Source organism: Bidens hawaiensis, unplaced genomic scaffold (genome assembly GCF_021521415.1).
Source record: "Bidens hawaiensis isolate Kalapana, Puna unplaced genomic scaffold, B.hawaiensis_p1.1 tig00023694_1, whole genome shotgun sequence".
Taxonomy (NCBI): Eukaryota; Viridiplantae; Streptophyta; class Magnoliopsida; order Asterales; family Asteraceae; genus Bidens; species Bidens hawaiensis.
Window position 1 is genome coordinate 256,707 of NW_027493724.1, and position 16,254 is coordinate 272,960.

General features: G+C 36.5%; 1 protein-coding gene across 1 annotated transcript; it reads right to left on the reverse strand.

The window, feature by feature from the left end:
• Positions 1 to 4,100: 4,100 nt before the first annotated feature.
• LOC143567894 (GDSL esterase/lipase At1g71691-like) lies at positions 4,101 to 6,987 on the reverse strand. The gene is made up of 5 exons (XM_077054175.1): positions 6,381 to 6,987; positions 5,811 to 5,938; positions 5,329 to 5,568; positions 4,994 to 5,243; positions 4,101 to 4,898 (listed from the first exon to the last, which is right to left on the reverse strand). Exons 1-5 carry the CDS (start codon positions 6,823 to 6,825, stop codon positions 4,678 to 4,680), a joined length of 1,284 nt encoding a protein of 427 aa, XP_076910290.1. The 5' UTR covers positions 6,826 to 6,987; the 3' UTR covers positions 4,101 to 4,677.
• Positions 6,988 to 16,254: the final 9,267 nt, after the last annotated feature.

A 16,254-nucleotide genomic window follows, 5' to 3' on the forward strand; every position in this document is an offset into this window, starting at 1 on the left:
TGAACCGAGATAAGACCTCCAATGCATACTTTCGTTGAGAAATATGAATACCGGCAATAGTTTGCACCACTTCTATTCCAAGAAAATACCTCATCTTCCCCAAATCACTCATCTCAAACTCATTCTTCATTGAGTTCTTAAACTCAATTAACATCTTCTCATCATTACCCATATAGATTAAATCATCTACATACACGTTAACATATAGCACCTTCCCTTCGGATTCTTTAAAAAATAGCGTGTGCTCCGATTTGCTTCTTTTAAAACCTTCATCAACAAAATACTTCTCAATTCGGTTAAACCAAGCTCTCGGAGCTTGCTTTAACCCATACAACGCTTTCTTCAATTTATACACTTTCATCTCTTCCCCTTTAACCACATATCCCATCGGTTGTCGAACGTAAACTTCTTCATCAAGCTTTCCATGCAAAAAGGCCGATTTTACGTCCATCTGGTATAAGTTCCAACCTCTTTGAGCCGCGATTGCTATCATCATTCGTATGGTATCCATCCTTGCCACCAGAGCATAGATTTCTAAATAATCAACACCATACTCTTGCCCGTAACCCCGTGCTACCAATCTTGCCTTATGTTTGTCGATCTCATTCAACTTTGTTTTGAACACCCATTTTAACCCAATACATTTGGCATCATCAGGTAACTCAACCAATGACCAAGTTTCATTTCGTTCTATCGCTTCAATCTCGACATCCATGGCCGTTCTCCATTTTTCATCTTTCACCGCTTCGTCATACTTAATCGGATCTTGATCAACAACATCTTCAATCACATTCGCTTCTTCTACATCCGTTAGATCATCACCTGACACATCATCACCTGTCACATAATCTTCCAAGTATCTAGGGGGTCTTCTTTCTCTACCCTCCCTGGCAACAACATTACTTGTACTTGGAACATTACCCGTATCTAAATCTTCGGCTTCTCCTACATCATCTTCGGCTTCCTCTACATCCGATTATCATACTCTTCACCAATATTATAATTTCCCCAATATATGTCTCAACTCCTCCTTTCTCTCCTTTGTATTTCCCCAGTCCCATTCTTTATTTTCTTCGAAAACTACATCTCTACTAACCACGATCTTCATTGTCTTAGGATCCACAAGCCTATAAGCCTTGGATTCCTCGCTCACACCCATGAGAATACACACAAAGCTTCTGTCATCGAGCTTTATGCGTTTCTCCTTTGGTATGCGAACATGGCCCAAACACCCCCAAATTCTAAAATGATCAACTGATGGCCTATTTTTCACTCCAAGCTTCTTCCGGTGTTTTATTTAATAAGGCTCGACTTGGGCTTCTATTAAGCACATAAAAACACCACACGGCTACCTCGGCCCAGAAAATTTTAGGCATGTTTTTGGCTGCTAAGAGAGTGATTAGCATACCTATCACAGTTCGGTTTTTACGTTCCGCCACACCATTTTGTTGTGGCGTGAACCGTGTAGTTAACTGCCTTTTAATACCACATTCTTTAGCAAAGTTATCAAATTCTTTTGACAAGTATTCTCTACCTCTATCACTCCTTAAACATTTAATAACTCTACCACTTTCAACTTAAACTTTACTCTTAAACTCCTTAAACTTCTCTAAAACTTGCGACTTTTCAGACAATAAATACACCCAACCCTTTCGGCTATAATCATCGATAAAACTTAACAAGTACCTTTTTCCCGTGTTGGATTGAGGTGTGATCGGCCCACATACATCTGAGTGAATCAACTCCAAAGGTTCGGTTGCACGCCACTTCGGGATCGCCTCTCTTGTTTGTTTTCCAATCAAACACTTTCCACAAACTGAGTCATCCAACCGAAACTGTGGAAGATCCCTCACCATTGCTGTTCGTTGCAGATTTCCCATCCCCCTTTTGCTTAAATGACCCATACGTTCGTGCCATAATCTTGCAATATCTTCATCGGCTACATAGTTGCACCCGTCACCCCTTTGATTTGAACCCGACCCTCTCGTTTCTTCATACAAAGGGAACATTCGGTTGGAGCTCATTCGGCTTTGAAATAAATACCCCTTTTCTGGGTGATACACCTTACATGTATCCGACTGAATAAAAAAAGATAACCCTTTTGTTGAAGTTGCCCAATACTTAACAAACAATTTTTCAAATCGGGAACATAGTACACATCGTTTACAACGAACACCCCTCCATTAATCACCATTCGAATACTTCCTTTTCCAGACACAGCCATCCTTGTGTTGTTTCCCAACTTAACAATGGTGGAGAATGAGTTATCCATATTCATGAACCTTTCCCTTATTCCACACATATGATTCGAGCAGCCCGAATCTAAAAACCAAATGCCGTTTTTGGTTTCTTCACCCTTTTCGGTCTTAACCATCAACATCACTTCTTCACCCTCATCGAAACCTGCGAAATTAGCTTCTTTGGAGCCGGGACATTTCTAAGAAATGTCCCAACTTATGACACCTGTAGCATTCTATCGTTTCTTTATTGAAAGAACCCCTTCCACGTCCACGTCCCCTACCTCGTGGACTAGATCTGCCTCTTCTGCGACCACGACCGATCGAACTTTCACCATCTTCCATTTTAAAGGCTTGTTCTTCATCGTTTTCACCTCTCTTAAACTTTTGTTCGTGAACCACTAGACTACTCTGCAACTCGTCTATGGTCATCTCTTCCACATTTTTCGATTCTTCAATCGAAACTACTACGTAAGTATACTTCTCACTTAACGTTCTCAGTATCTTTTCGACAACCTTTACGTCTTCCATTACTTCCCCATTACTCCTCATCCGGTTTGCAATGGATAAAACCTTACTGAAATATTCCGGTATGGTTTCGTTATTCTTCATCTCCAACACTTCAAAGTCTCGTCTCAACTTTTGTAACATAGACCTTTTCACACGTTCATTCCCAGCATACCTTTTTTTCATCGATTCCCAGATGGCTTTGGAGGTGCTACGATCAAGGATCTGTTCGAAAGTCACCCTGTCGATGGCTTCAAACAAATAGTGTTTCACCTGCCGGTCTTTCATTCTAAGATCTTCTAATCTCTTTCTCTGGGCTTCACTTTGAGCAATCCCGACTGCTGGCTCGACAATTCCAGGCTCGATTAAGTTCCACACTTGTTTTGCACGCAACAAGTTCTCCATCATCTCACTCTAGTGTTCGTAGTGACCGTCGAACACCGGTATTTTCATTATTTCGTCACTCATATTTGCGGAACTCTCAATCTCACGAATAGAAGGACTTTCGCTCTGATACCAATTATTGTATTGGATATCAAAGAAGCAATTTACTGAACGAAAATCTTAATTCCATTAATAAAGCCATAGGCTATAAATACAAAAGCAAAGAAACGTTAACTACCAACTAATTGCTAGAAAATAGGAAATAACAAAAAGCAATAACAAACTAAGAAACTAGCTAAAGAATAGGAAATTCAACTGCACGTGCATGACCAATTCTAGCTTTATTATACCAAACTCCAAGTGCCTCCAATGTTACTCTAATAGTCCCTTGACTTATCTTAGTCTTTCAAAAAGAGCCAGATAGGTTAGAACTTTGAGGAATGCATTATGAATTACTATTTCTCTCTTGATTATCTCTTGCTCTTCTGTTTTCTATCCAAATTAATTTGGCTTGTATCATCTATGTCTGTTCACTAAACGAGACAGTTTCTCCACCACAAACTTAATTAACGGAGTCAAATACATAAAGATTTATAATGTAAACTAGTAGAACTTTTGTGACTAAAGAGTATCAAGTTATGTTGTAGGTTGTCTCGTAACTTAAACGCCTAGATTCAAAGATAAGCTAGGCTTTCCCGTAACTTAAACGCCTAGATTCAAAGAGAGGGTAAAAATTGCAAGCTGGTGAGTTAAAGTTACAAGTAAATAAAGGATGGTTATGCAATTCTTAACAATGTCTCACAATCCCATTGGCAATCAAGAAGCAATTGAATGTACACTCAAACTGATATGAATGAGAATTAGATAAACATGAATTGAATTGAATAATCTGTACTTCGATTTATGTAAGAATATGATACATCAACAAACAGAACTGACCTCGTTTGGGTCAAAAGATCCCAAAAAGACGTGTATTTTTTTCTAAGTTGATTTCGAGAAAACCTTTGATACGATCAAATAATGAGATTTTATTGACTCGGTCATGGAATATATGTGCTTTGATCCCGAATAGAGGCCAAATGACAACGACCATTTGTGCAATTTTCTCCTTTGATAAATTAAGATCTTTTCCTTCATTATCCATCACATGATACCATCACAAGACATCAAAACATAAATTAATTTCGTATTTGTTCTTTATAAGTACACAATCACAATTTTATTTTTTATATTATTTATAACGTAATCCAGTGCACAATTAATCCAGTTCAATAGGTCCAACCAATAAACATGTAGGGCGAATTTGTTAACCGGTCCAGTTATGCAAACATTGATCTAGTCAAATTTAGATGAAAATAAAAAAAGTAGCTAGGCCATAGCAAAAGGGTGTCTTATTATAATAAAATGGGTACATCAGGAGTGAAGAGTCATCTGTTTATGGTTTAAAGATTATATGTTTCTTTTTGTATTCTAGAATGCATAGAGCAGCAACATAAGCCTACATATATCTCATCGTGTTAGTAGCTTTGGTACATACTCAAGAACATCATCAAATGCTTGCTAGTTGTTGAATGTTGATCGGATAAATAAATTCAGGAGTGCCACCGAAAGCCTTCTTTCCCATCAAAACATTCACTGCTTCTGTTGGGTGGAATGCATCCCAAAACACGTACTCGTTCCGGTTTGGACATGGAGTTTGGAAAGGCAAACATGTTACTTCCCCTCTGTTTCTTCCAATCCCGCAACATCCCCTATCCACAACACGAAATCCTGAATCACCAACCCGAAAACATTTACAATTTTATTAGATTATAATTTATATCCGATGGAAGCTGCTAAATACTAGAGGCGTAATTAAGTACTACCGTAGGATCTAGCGTTGGAAAGTAAATCTTCGAACATGTTATCAATATTCATGAAGAGAAATTTAGAACCCGGGAGATTGGTGCTTAAATTGTCAATCATGGTCTTCATGTTCTGATTGAAAGGTAGGACTAGCTGGTTCACTTCCTCAGAACATCTCCCAGTCATGCCTTGCGCTATAATATTTGGGATACAACCCATCCGTCCGATCCCAGCCAAAACAAATTTCCGGGCTCCAAGATTATAAAGTTTCTAAATAAAAAGGTCACGCGCTACGAAATCAGTTATAAAAGCTTGTAAGATTTGAAACTAGTGGGAATATATATAGTCAGCTTACAGTGAGTTGAGTGGTGTACTCCTTAGACAAAAGGTCTGCAAACTGTGGGCCGTTGTACTGGTTGCGGGTAGGGTAGTTTGGCATGAGGTAGTTGTTTAGGTAGTCATTGCTACCCATTCCCACAAAGAAAATACTTCGAGAAAGCATCTTCGTGGCATCGCCTACACTCAAATTGTCGGTTATTTGGTCCAAAGAGTTTTCGAAGTTCTTGATCTGTTGGTTGAATGGGAGGCGACCAACCTGTATGTATTCAGCGGAAAAATATCAATCACTAATAATATAAACAACAACCATACCCGGTAAATCCCAGTCCCACCTATAGACCTATAGAGAAGCTATTGACAGGATCTAGGGAGGGTGGGTTGTACACAAACCTTACCTCTATCCCTGGGATAGACCCAATCACTAATAATATATTAATATGAACAACTATTGAAATTGCCTAAAGTCCAAAAACTAAGTGAGATAAAAAAAGAACTTACAAAATTCCGACCGGTAATATCGAGGATCCCAGAAGCTGCCGAAGCGAAATTGACACCATGAACCATTTGATCTTTAGAATTTGATGCTTGGGAATAGGGTGGTATAAGTGGTAGTCCTAGCAATATCGCTGTAATCATATGTATGTATGCATTATATATCAGAATATCTTTTTTTTTTCATTCTAAAGAAACAATCACACATCATCTGAATCTTATTCAACCCTTTTCAAACGGCGGTCCAGATACAGGTTGGGTGGCCATTTGGACAAATAAGTTTTCAGAGTTAGTCCGTCGATCTATGGTCAGAATGGCCGTCGGGATATTGTTCAAACGGCCATTCTGACTAGTGATTTTCAAAATTTAGTGTTTTTTTGTTCAAAATGGATGTCTGAGTGTTTTGTGGACGACCACTTGATTGTGTAAAATCAAATAGGGGTCGTGTAACTATAACATGAGTGCATGACTCGTCAAAAAAGCTATTTAAATTATGTTGCATTGCATGTCTTTGAAACTAGGTGATCATTTGATGTAAAACAAACATAAACACAGAAGTAGAGACATAAAAGGGACCTATTTCATCAACAATGGTGTAACCATTGGAGAATCGACCGGTAGGACCGCCATTGAAGTCAATTCCGTAAGGAAAATAATTAGCCTTAGCGAAAGAAGTCAAGTCATTGTTGTTCCCATTGTCAATTAGCGAGTCACCAAATATGAACAACGCAGGAACCATTGCCCCACTGTCTTGCGCCATGACTAATCGACCACCACACGACAACATGCCGACAACCAACAGGTACAAGAAGCAATATAATTTTAAGGTTATTATCTCTTCACCACCCATGATAATTATTTTGTCTGTCACGTTGTTCTTGTATGAGATAGACAATGATAAAGTGAGAGTAGAATGGGGTTTTGCACAAAACCTGCAGGGGTTGTAATAGAGGAGAGAATATATAGTGATTAAAGCATTTACCGTGTAGTATATATTAAAGTTAGTTGGAGAGTAATACATGTTTCCACTGCAATTTGAAAACGTAGTTAACTAGTTAAGAGTTAAGACGTAATGATCTGTTTCTTGCATTATGGCATTGGCTGCCACAGGCCGTTTCGGTAATACAAAAAGATTCGGGTTTAATTTTATACAAACGCGCTAACTCATATAATTTTGATAATTGTGATCATAACAATAAACAAAGCGGGTTTAATTTTATAAATTGGCTTAAACTATCTTGAATAATCAATCCCTCCTTAAAGAAAACCTATGGAATAAACACATCACCCTGATCATGCATGAGTAATGCTCTACGCTATAGTATCGCCTGAAGAGCTTCGGCCTTAGCTTTTTCTTTCCCTTTCCTTTTGTACAACCTCTTCTATAATAGAGTCCATTCACAAGAGTCTAAACTTCGTTTACTTTTTAGTGTATGTTGCCACTCTTGGGAATACATTATGAAATGTTATAGCAATTTATAGTGGACATCTTATAGCAGTTTTATGTTGTCAAATTTATCATAAACTAACACTTTTTTTTTTAAAGCTACTTTAGTTTTGGTAATTAACTGTAGGATTTTTCTAAGGTTAGAACTTTTTCTTAGACGACAAAGTAAGTTGTATTAAAACCAACACAACTAGCTAGCTAGATGTTAGAAATGAATAACCAAGTTACATGTTAAAATAAAAAATTACACCACAACCTCCTAAAATCTTGCTCTACCTTTTAACCAAGAAAAAAAATTCGCTTTAATTTCTTCCAAGATTATATCTAATCTCTTTTTGATATTGAACGCCAGTTCGTTCGACCTCACTTTATATCCGGCCCGAACATGACCCATTGTGATCCCTATCACCACCTACTTGATCAGTGATCGTGGGAGGCGACGATTGACAACGAGGGTGGGGAGGCGACGGTGGAAGCAATGACGGTGGGCGGGTGATAAGGGAGGTGAAAATCGGCGGAAAGGAGGGGAATGTGCAAGGGGACGTTGACCAATGGGGGAGGCGAGGAAGTGGAAGGCGGGGCAGAGGCGGTGGTGAATTGTGAGGGAGAAGTTGAGGGATGTAACGCGAGTGGTGAGCTCTGAGCAGTTAGGGATGGATGCAAAGTGAAAGCATGTATGATATAAGGGTAAAAAGACTGTAACACCGTTAATAACGGAAAGAAGACAAATGGACTCATTCAGTTATGTTAGAAAATTGCATGGACTCAATTGGTTCATTTTAACTTTGAAGGGCTCAATGTTGTCCTGACCACAAACTACATGGAACAAATTGTATTAATCTCAGTTTCGTATGATTAAGACTATCAGTTGGGGAAACGCAATCCATGCCACAAGGGCATGATGGCACCATCCACACCACCTCGTCCAGATCAAATGAAGCGCCATTGATGGGGAGCGCCATCCCCTTAACGACTTCATATCAAATAAACACTAGGTCCAACCCACTAACAACAAATCACATCTTTTTATTTATTTTTAATTTATTATATATCTCGTTAAGCCTAGTTAACCCACAATGCTCTAATTAAAGGACAAGGTAGTTAAAGCCCCACTTTAACTAGCATTTGCTAGTTTAACCACAACACAACATAACTATCAACATGTAATGCACACTCGGGATGTCGTTGCTAAAAAGTTCAATTTTGCATAATCTTACGCAGGAAATTTTGCAGTTACTATTAAAAAAATTTTTATGCAAACTATTGAAAAATGACGACTCAATCAACTTTGATGCACTACTTTTAGTCTCTTCTATCTTAGAACCTTGTTTGCAATCTAACATTAGTTTTATAAAAATACACAACAACCGTATGTGGATGTCACAACAAAAATATGAAATATAATATAGAGAAAATTCCAAGTTGACTCCATGAAATATATCGCCGGGAGACGGAATAGTTAGTTGACTGTTGGTATTATAGTAATAATACCAACATATTAAGGGTATTTTAGTAACTTCTTCTAATAAATAATAATAATAATAGTAATAATAATAAATAATAATAATAGTAGAACAACAGCAAGTAACATCAACAGCTTCATCTCATCTTCATAACATCAACAACATCATATCATCTTCATATTAGAACAACAACATCATCTCATCTTCATCAGCATCTCATCTTCATCATCATCAACCTCAAATCCTTAAACCCACCACCAAGTAATCCCTCTTAATATCATCATCTTCATCATCAGTTTCATAACAAGTAATCAAATCTCTCAAATTCTCAAACCCTAGATTTCATCACTCAAACCTTCAAGTCTCTCAAATCCCACCACCAATCGCTTCAATAATTCAACCACCGCACTCATAAATCATTCCGATCAAAACCCTAACCTCCGGCACCACGCCGCTACCATGGATTTCGGCCATCTCGTTTTTCCAGTCATGTGTCTTTTGGTGCTTTTATAACAGAGTAAGTGGAACTGTGGAAGGGTATGCTATGTATTGCAATAATCGATCACAACCTGGTCAACATACTGATAGTTTGAGTCGTAATTCAGTTGTTTCGGATTGTCCGGATCAATCGGATACCGAGAGCTTACGTGAGAAACGGTTATTAGAGAACGGTGAGGGTGAAATTGTATGTTTCGGGCGGGGGTCGCGTTCGCCGTCGAACCCGACTTTTACTTGGCCGCTGCCGTTGTCCAGAACGACCATGGTGGTGGTGGTGGAGGACATTGGGTTTCGGTGAGTGGTGCGTGACATAAGACGATTATTATTATTATTATTATACCAAACTTAAGAATTCGGGCAACCATGGATGAAGTTTGGTTCTCAGATTACTATAATTATTATTATACCAAATTAGAATTGTAGATTTTGGACAAGATTTGAAAAAGCCTCAAATTTAAAAAATAGGGTTCTTGAGAAGAACAAGATGATGAAGATGAAGAAGATTATGGGTTAGATGATGAAGATGAAGATATAGGGGTAAAATGGTCATTTTAACTTTTTTTTGGTTAGTCAACACCAGTCAACTGACGGGAAGGGCACAGACTGACCCGCCCAAATATCACAGACGTCCAAAATGCGCAATTTCGTTTTCTGTGGCTATTCCGTCTCCCGACGATATATTTTAGGGAGTCAAATTGGAATTTTCTCTATAATATAAAAACTAGTTCTATTAGATTACACTTTAAAATAGCTAGACTCCTGTTGCTACTTCCTAGTAACAAATCGTGTTTTCTTGGGATTTCTGGTTGTCTTGAATAAGCAGCCTGACTTGCGTGGTCCTCTAGGAATATAGCTTTTTTGAAAAAAAAATTAATGACTAAATTTTAACATTCTATAAGGAATAAATCCATAACCCATTCTATTTTACACCATAGTTATCTTTACACCCTAGCAAAATTGTGAACGCTCTAGGAATATAGCTCATGGTTTCTTAGGATTATATTGGTTGATATATATATATATATATATATATATATATATATAACCTGAACCAGCGACGGATTCAGGATTTTCGCTACGGGGGGGGGGGGGGGGCACAAAATAGATCGGGTAAAATGGGTCGGGTCAAATGTAATAGGGTCGACCAATCATTTTTTAGGCACAAAGTGGAATGAACTTTCGTGGTATATGAAAGGGTAAAAAAACTTCTAATTGGAGGGTTACAATATACTTTTTGTTTATATATGCTTCGTGAACTTACTGGCAGTAGTTGATAATAATCGGAGGATCACAAATTATCTTTTTAAAATGACTTTTTTACATAATAACATAATATTTCTTTGACAAACTAAAATTGTATTCTAATCAAGTAATAACAATTTTACAAAATTGTATAGTAAAATATAAAAAGAGAATGTTCATACCCAAACATAATTAAATATATAAAAAAACAATAGTAACTTGACAAAAAGTAAAATTATTAAGGGGGACGGGGCACCACGTGATGGATCACCCATCACGCGTGGTGACCATCTCCACACCGCCGTCGCCCCTTGTCACGCGGAAAAGAGGTGATTTGCGTGATGGCCATCACGCTTGATGAATGGTGGTTTCCAAGAAAAAAGGACAGTTGGGAGAGACGTTGGGAGAGCCGTCGCTCAAAAACTCAAAGCAATGGAACTCGTTTTTCCGGTGAGAATTTTCCGGCGAACTGACGAGGTCTTCATCACGATTAGAGCACCGTTTGAAGCAAGGTTTATGCCGATCGATTCATCTTTACACTCCGAAGAAAAGCCCTATGCTTTCATTTGCATACGCTAATCAAGAAGATCGAATTTTTAGTTTGAAATTCTAGGGATTGTAATGGGTTCTAGAGTTTTAAAATGGTTCCAGACTTCACTGTAACCGGTAAGGTGGAGTGTTGGTTATCCGATGGTGTGGTTGTGGTTCAGTGGTGTGGCGGTAGTGGTTACCGGAGTTCGATGGTGGCAAGTGGTGGTGGGTTGGTGATGATGGCGGCTGTATATATGAAGAGAGTGAAGGAAGAGAAGAGATAGTGTTTTGTGTGAGGAGACTACATATTGTTTTATTTTTATATTTTAATATTTATTAAAAAAAATCTCATCACACCACACTACCACCCTTAGTAAAAAACCATCACATGTGATGGATTTGAAGTTGGTGATGTGACACCATTTGATTGGATAGGGTGTGTGATGAGTGATAACCACCCCTCCCCCTTAGCTCTCAACCTTGATAGACTCATAGACGGTAATTTAGTGTGGTGAATGGTAGGTTTATAGAGGTGTATAATAAAATAATATACTAGCCTTTTAATTAAGTAGAGTTTGGTAAGTACAACTTCAAAAGGCAAAAAGTAAAAGACATTTAAGTCTGCATTACTCTATCATCCCCAATCTCTTTCATTTTCACAGTCGCCATCGCCGACCGCCGAACTACCGGTCCCTGTAAATCCACCAATGACGATAACTAATGGTGGCCACGAGCTGGCAGCCGATGATGGGCACGAACTGTTGAGTCATAATATACTAACACGTACTCGTAGACGCGTCACTCCGGTAGCTGGACACCGTCCTGCCTCGAATTCGCCAACCACATGTAGTAGCGCATTTGTAAACATAGCTATATGTGCAAATATTTTTGTGTCGCCATATTTAAAAAATGTAAACAAATTCAAAGGTAAATGCATTATGTGTATCTTTTCTTTCAATCTTCGGGGTGTTTGAGATTCCTTATTTTTGCCTCCTTATAATTTATAACTTATTAAAAAATTTAAAAGGTGTTTGGATTTGCTTAATATGTGAGAGAAAAAATTTCATAGTCGGAAAGTTGTGACTTATGACTTTTCCATAAGTCATAAGGAGGTAAAAATAAGGAATTTCAAACACCCCCTCAATAAAAAGAAATAAAAATGCCGATGAATATTATGGATTTTTTTTCAAAATAGGAAAAATCTAGGTGAGTAAATGGTTTGTAGGAGAGGGATTTTTTTTTGTGTTTATAAGTGTTCTGTCATTTGAAATGGCGGATCATAAAACTTGTTCTGGAGTTGTCAGATCTTACTTGGTGACTTGGAAATTTTGTCTGAGATCTTTCATTTGAAATAGCGGAAGCTATAGAAATAATGTGTGTTCCGCCATGTAAAATAGCAGGACCCCGAAGATGTACATCATATCTAAAATGTAGTTACTGACGAGTGTACTTTTCAAGATATGTCATTTCAAATGACGAACCACTCATTATTGTTATAGGTTTGTAGGAGAGAGATTTCTTTTTATTTTGTGTTTTAAGTTATCTATCATTTGAAATGGCGAATATCAAAAGTTGTTATAGCGTTGTCTGATCTTGTTTGGTGACATGAAAGTTTTGTCTGAGATCCGCCATTTGAAATGGTAGAACCTATAAAAATAATGAGTGGTTCGCGGTTTGGAATGACACATCTTGAACAATACACTCGTCAATAGGTACATTTAAGATATGATGCACATCTTTTTTCGGGGATCTGCCAGTTCACATGGCGGATCATACATTATTTTTATAGCTTCCGCCATTTCAAATGGCGGATCTCAGACAAAAGTTCCATGTCACCAAATAAGATATGACAACACCAGAATAACTTTTCAAATGACGAATCACCAAGAGACACAAAAAAATATTTCTCTGTCCTATAAACCGTTTACCCACTTAATTACTTTTCTCCCATTTTGAAATAAAAATGGGAAGACATTCAAAGGCCTTATTTTAAAAATGGGAGGTCTTTTGTTTCAAGCTCATGTATAACCAAAGATTTATGAGGGTTTAGATTAGACCAAATGATTTTCTCATACATGATGAATTTTCTCTAGAATATAAAATGAAGATGATTGGATGAATCTACCATCTATTAGTGATTAATGACGAATTTAAAGGAAAAAGAAAGTAAACATTCTTGGGACTTTAAAATTGCAGACTTTGGTGCAAGTGGACTTTTGTGTTGTCACCTGTAGTTCATGCATGTGACTCTTGATTGCGGTCGAGCTCACTAAATTCTACTACTCTTGTTTTAAATGAATCACTCAACCCAAGAGTAACTATATGTTTTCACAGGGTTTGACTTTTTTAATCTATTTTTCGTGTAGTTGGCGGTTGGTATGGTTGATATTTACTCCGGCCTGTGTGGATTCGTAAGTTCAATCGATATTGATTGAAGTTTTTGAGCTTCTTTGACTTGTTATTATACTTTATCATTTTATTTCTTTTAACGGCCCTTTTTTATTTTTAATTTTTTGGTCGTGTCATCTAGCTCATTTATGTCACTAGATCAAAGACCATCTGGTCATTATTTTTCTACTTCACCCTTCCAAAATTACAAGATTTAGTCGTCCTAGTCCACTGGACAGGAAAAGGTTTTTCTTAACTTGATAACTAAACAATTTAGTCTTTTTTGAAAGTTTCAGTAATAAATACCTGTTAAGGTAAAAGTTGGTCTCTGGGGTTGTGGAAGAATCAAGGGACCCTCAGACCCATATAATTTGATTTTTTCTGTAATAATTTGTGATCTTTTAACTTTAAAAAAATTAAAAATAGATTCGTTTGCTAACTATAAGAGCATTTACAACAACAAACTAACACAAAATGCCACATCATCACCACATCACATACTAAACTTTTCTCAAAACCCAACTTTCTTCTACAACAACAAACCTCCACGAACCCAATAAATAATATCACACGTGTGTGTGTGTGTTTGTGAGAGAGAGAGAGAGAGAGAGAGAGAGAGAGAAAGAGAGAGAGATTGTCACATCATCAGTTTGTTGTAAGTTTGCAGCAATAAACTACCCAAAGCAGACTTGGCTCAATAACGGTGAGGTTTGTGATGTTATCTTCCGCAGTGCCACCTCATCCGGACATCGGGAAGTGGTCTCTGTTGTGGATGCTCTAAGTAACTACTAAAAGCCAATCTAACAAAGCTACAGCTAACGAAAATGATTCATCTTAATTGATTAACATACGTCAAAATGGCACATTGTTTCACAAATTAAAGTACTGTTTTAGCCAAACGTTATGATAGCTTGTAACCTGTAAACAGAAAGCCTTTGGTTAATTTCAGGCATTCTTTTCATGACATAAATCACATACTCATTCTGGTTATCCGTTAAATTATTCGATTGAGATTTCAAGAAACCTGTCAAAATATACTTATGTCTAAAAGTAGTGTAGCAGAAAGATACAAATCTTTAAAACCTACATATACCGGACCTTGTCTTGACTTTGTCATAACAAGTTTTTATTATATTTTTTCATATTTAAATTACATCTACGAAAAAAATGTGGATTCATTATTTACATAGGTGTAATTAGTGGTGGCAATACAAACACGTTGTTATAAGTTAATACGGATAACTTTTAAAATTAAAATGAGTCATGATGCATCAAAAGAACTTTCCAATCAAAAGAAGTCAAGATGAGTTGGAAAAATGTTAGTGATTTTTAGTTATGGGTTAGAATGAGTTTGTTTATGGGTTGGAATGGACTAAAACAAGTTCCATCCTATTTTATTTCAAACAACCCGAATCGAAACCGAAAACATCGAAACCGAAACCGTAACCGGTCAAAATGAAAAAAGAACCAAAACCAAACCGAAAAAACTGAACTTAAACCGAGACGAAACCAGATATTTTAAACGAATGAGAATGCGAGGGAAACATTTTAGTTGCTTTACTTTTTTTCGTTTTTTAATTATATTTTGAGTTATCATTTTTTCTTGAAATTTTTTTTGAGGGGTTTTTAAAACTTTTTTTTATTATAACCTTTACTTGGGTCAAGATGAATCTTAATTAGTAGCTTCTTAATTGTTATTAATGGTTCATAACCTCTTAATGATTAAGAGATAACATCTTAATGATTATTAATAGGTAGTCTCTTAATAATAATTAAAAGGTTACCAAACAGCCCTTCACTTTATGCATCTTGACATATACCCATCCTAATCTTTTTTTTAAGACACATCTTGACCAATACCCATCTTAACCTAAACTCATTCAGACTCATCATCAAATCCATGCCAACCCATTCATATTGCCATCTCTAGGTGTAATGAATACGAAAACATTTATTATATATTTGCAAATTGCACTGTTCATACATATATGTAAACGTTCGTTACATCCATTTTTTATATTTGATTTATATTTGTTTTAGATGTAACTTATATATTACACTAGTTCCCCCCCCCCCCCCCCCCCCCCCCGTATTTATTGTTTGTTTTAATATTTATTTATTTTTTGAATTTATACTTTTTTTATTGTATCAAAGTTAATAATATACTTATGGTTTGATGATAAATTGTTTCACAAATAAATGAGATGTTATAACACGTTTTAAAAGCTATATGGTTTTGATGAGACCCAAAACCCGTTTATTTTTTTTACTATAAAATGGGTTTTTTTTTAATTTAAATAATATATATCTTTTTTAAAATAAGTAAGATATTAATTTTTAGTATATCCTATTTTATAGGATTTTTACATCAATAATTTGGTGAGAATAATTTTTTATTTAATGAGATGTTATAACCCGTTTAAGGAATATCTGGGTTTGGTAAAATCCATGCCCATGAATTTGGGTCAAATGCATGAGAAGCCTTTATTTAAAAATTAAGCAAATCTGGTGACTTCAAAAAGAGGGGGAGTGACCACATCGCGACACCTAGGATTTTTGTATCTTCGTTTATATATATTATAGATATGAAAAAATAAATATAAGAAAAGTATTGTTAAATGAAGCTATTTCGAGTTCTCATAATTCCAATCAAACGAGTTCTATAAATTCAGGAACGTACAAATCACAGTGATTTTCTTCTTCTTTAGTCTTTACGACTTTACTGCATCTTAGAAGCGAGTAATAAAAGCAATGGAAGTTGTATTTAGAAAAAAATAAATAAATATGCATGTCATTCAAGAAATAAACTAATCATACAATAAAGAAGAGACAATAGTAACAGAAACCCATGCACATCATCAAGTAATACACTCTCAAAGTT

Coding starts and splice junctions, on each gene's coding strand:
- LOC143567894 (XM_077054175.1), bottom strand. CDS start 6,825: ATGTATTACTCTCCAACTAACTTTAATATATACTACACGGTAAATGCT. Junction 5,569..5,810: donor ATATTACCGGTCGGAATTTT/GTAAGTTCTTTT, acceptor GAATACATACAG/GTTGGTCGCCTCCCATTCAA. Junction 4,899..4,993: donor TTCCAACGCTAGATCCTACG/GTAGTACTTAAT, acceptor TTGGTGATTCAG/GATTTCGTGTTGTGGATAGG.